Source organism: Trachymyrmex septentrionalis, unplaced genomic scaffold (genome assembly GCF_001594115.1).
Source record: "Trachymyrmex septentrionalis isolate Tsep2-gDNA-1 unplaced genomic scaffold, Tsep1.0 scaffold103, whole genome shotgun sequence".
NCBI classification, from domain to species: Eukaryota; Metazoa; Arthropoda; class Insecta; order Hymenoptera; family Formicidae; genus Trachymyrmex; species Trachymyrmex septentrionalis.
The window spans coordinates 137,467-141,266 of NW_017304155.1; the positions used below are offsets into that span (position 1 = coordinate 137,467).

At 29.3% G+C, this 3,800-nt stretch overlaps 1 protein-coding gene across 1 annotated transcript in view; it reads right to left on the reverse strand.

Annotated features, from left to right (window-relative positions):
• LOC108757089 (THO complex subunit 2) overlaps positions 1-3,800 on the reverse strand; it is a 54,666-nt gene that overhangs the window by 34,185 nt on the left and 16,681 nt on the right. The window contains exons 21-23 of the mRNA XM_018501422.1: positions 1,452-1,600; positions 1,091-1,220; positions 611-716 (exon numbers count right to left, since the gene is read on the reverse strand). Of these exons, the coding sequence (XP_018356924.1) occupies positions 611-716; positions 1,091-1,220; positions 1,452-1,600 (385 nt within the window). The remainder of the gene's footprint in view (positions 1-610; positions 717-1,090; positions 1,221-1,451; positions 1,601-3,800) is intronic.

The following is a 3,800-nucleotide window of genomic DNA, read 5'->3' on the forward strand; positions in this document are numbered from 1 at the left end:
CCGCAATGATATTTCGGCGCGCGGCCTAGCCGCTTTATATTGTGATATTTCCCCAGAAGGGAGACGTCTCATAGGAAACTTCTTTGATAAATAAAAGACAATATCTTGTTAACTATTAGGAAAGTTGCAAAATAATAAAGGATTTTTCGACTTAGTTTAGTCCACTTTACCTGCCCATTAAATATTTGATAATTATTCTGGGACACCGTGTTTTGTACGTGCGTGCGTGCGTGTGCATGTATAATTAATGTAACATATATATTTAAAGTTATACTGAAGGCGGGATCCATAGACGTTGCTCAAGATTCGATTGATCTTAAGCTAGTGCTTAAGATGTCATGAACTAATCAAAGAGCTGTATTACCATCTTAAGACATTGTTTGAGATGGTCTTAAGAAGAACGGACTATGGATTCTGGCCTGAAATTTTATAATAGTGCGCAATTCAGGAATCTGAACTATACTACAACGAGGTTACCCCTACTTCACTTCAAAACAATGAAATTCAAGATTTTGATGGTTACTGCTATTCCCCTCATGCTTTGAGGTTCGCTATTACGAGGTTCCAGTATAATTTCATATATTATAGTATATTATATTATAGTACAAACCTCTTTCAGAACCTTCTTGTATGGGACCTGAACTAGCACTGCTATTTGACACACTTGAAAGATCTCGATCTAAATTGTCTACACTACTGCTATAATAGTGCTCTTCCTAAAATATAAAATTTGCATTTTCTTGTATAATTATAACATATCAGTATATAATATTCATGTACCATTATAATGTATATCAAATCTTTTTCTATTTCGAATATTGAATCAAATAATAAGACAATAATAATATACACAAATTTTAATATTTCGGTTACAACAGCATGGTACACAAATCTTTTTAACAAATTTTATAAAAAAAAAAAAAACCTTTTACGATTGTACCCTTATTGAAATTTTTTGTTCAAAATAGCATTAATTAAATTTCCATTAATATTTTTTTCGTTTTGATAAACGATAACTAAACGTTTTGATAGACTAAAAAACAAAACCTTTTGATAGACGTAAAAAACAAAATCTTAATATAATTGTTACCTTATAATATTTGCGATCCTTTTTATCTAATCCCTCATCATCTTTTACTTCTTCTTTTTTTACATATTTTTCTTTTACTTCTGAAACGTCCTTACTATCTTCTTTCTTTCTGAACTTTTCAGAGTTTTCACTAATTCAAAGAATTAATATCGAATTAACAAGAGATTTTTAATACAGAAAAATTTAAAAATTAATTCTATATTTATATTAATCTTATTATTATATCCTTATATCTTTTATTAAATTACCATATAATTTTCTATTAAAAAAAAATAAAATATAAAAAAGTATAAGTTCTAACAAGTAACTCCAATAATACGATGCAGTAATTTATATAAATGTTTTAAACTGTATTGCTCACTGATGCGTTTGATTGGAGGAACTTCGTTTTTCTCGTTGCTCCTTGTCCTTTTCTGGTCGAGTGTCTCCATTATTATTTTCTTTCACCATTACTCCATTGCTGACTTTTTCACTTGTTTCATTATTCGTTGTGTCTTGTGTCTTAGCAGCCTATACGAATAAATATAATAAAACTTATAACTTTCTCAAATGCTTTTGAAACACAATCCCCCCTCTTTCTCTCTTTCACACTCCCTCCTCCCTCTCTCTCTCTAAATAAATTTTTGTGTAAAAATGAAAATAAGAGGAATAATGTCCAATTGCCTTGATCTCAATAAATGTTATCCAGGACATGATCTTGAATAACATTCAAGAGGTTTTAGCCGTCGATCGGACACCCTGCATAATGCTGGCGGTACTGTAAGGCCCTGCGCATAACGGAGAACGTATTAGGAATAAGAATGAATATTAAGATTTCAACCTATCAAAAACCGTGTATTCCAGTGTGATATCTGATTAGTATCTGGTTAAAATTATAATATTTATTCCTGTTCCTAATATTTGTTCTATTGTGCGTAGGCCCTAACTTTCAAGCCTTATAACTCAAAAAGTATGTAATAAAAAATAACTTTATTACAATGTTTTAAAAAGCTCTTGATATCAGTTATTAGATTGTGACATCAAAAATAGGATGTTCCATTTTTTAAAATCAATTCGATCTTGACCTGACCTTGGCGATGCCACCCAAGGTCAAACTGATAAGATTTGGAAATAGATCTTTTTGTAACTTACAATTTTTGTCTAAAACATTTCTTTCAAAAACGGCATCCTCCCAAGTGAGTCGTAATTATGATCATGATTTTTTTTCAGGCATTTCCGATAATGCGACAAAAATTATTTTGAATAAAAGTTAGTCAGTTTTCGATCGACTATAAATTGCAATATTAAAAATTTGCAAAGTATTCTTTTTTATATTACTGATGTTAAGACGAATTCAATGATCTGCTATATTATGACCTTGAGATAATCTTAAAGTCAGACGTGTGGAATCAATGAACGGAAACGTTTTCGTGAAAAATTATTTTATTTGTATTAAATTTTTATATGGATATATTCTACAGAAAAAGATTTTTATACTAGCTGCATATCAACTTTCTCATTATAGGAACAAATTTTTGATAAATTAAGACTACGATTTGCTCTAATGTCAAACTAAAAAAGAACACAAGTATAAAGGTTATAACAGCATTACATTATAAATACTATAAATTATGATGATATTTTTTCTACATACATACATACACATGTGAAATAAATGGTGAGCTATATTCGGGAATACTACAAATTCAGAAATAGTTACGTCGGTTCCTTAATTTGCCTACAGGTACATTTTTTCTGAACAATGTAATGAAAAACATGTAAAATTTAATACAAAATAATTTTTTATGAAAACGTTTCCGTTCATTGATTTCACACGTCTGACTTTAAGGTCTTAAGGTTATTAAACATCTCGTCTTTGATCAGTTACAATATTATGAAGTAAAAAATTCAATCATTTAAAATCATTTTAAAAAATTAGGATGACCTTGACTTTTTTTTCTAAAAAAGAATATTTTGCAAATTTTTATTGCAATTTGTAGTCAATTAAAAACTAACTTATTCAAAATAATTTTTGTCACATCATCGGAAGTGCCGGAAAAATTATGATCACAATTACGTGGGACACTCTGTATATGTATGTACGATATATCTCATTTTAAATGACGATTTCAAATTTCTCTTAAATAGTGCATTTTAGAAAAAAATATTTCAAACAAAAGTTTTGTGACTCCAAGTGGGATATAAGATATCATTGGTTTGATCTTGGGTCGCGTGTTCAAAGGGCAAGGTCACTTTGAATTTTTTAAATGCAACATCCCATTTGTTATTACATTTGTAGCTTACCTCGACAATTTTTTAAAATATAGTGTAATAAAATATTTTTTCATTAAGTACTTTGCGAGTTATAAAGTTTGAAAGTTACAGTACTGTCGGCATTAGCATTACTCAAGATGTCTGATCGATGGCTAGAACTTCTTGAATGTTGTTCAGGATCATGACCGGGATAACATTTGTCAGGATCAACGCCATTAAAAGTTGTTCCTCTTATTTTCATTTTTGCACTAAAAATTAATTTCTACATAAAAATGAATATAAAAGGTATAACCTCCAATAGCTTTGATCTTGACAAATTATATCCAGGATAACATGATTCTGAACAATATTCAAGAGGTTTTAGCTTATAACTTTTGTCTGAAACATTTTTCTCAAAAATGCTTTGCTTTCGAGATGTTCGACTGTTTCCACTTTTGATACATCCTATATATATATA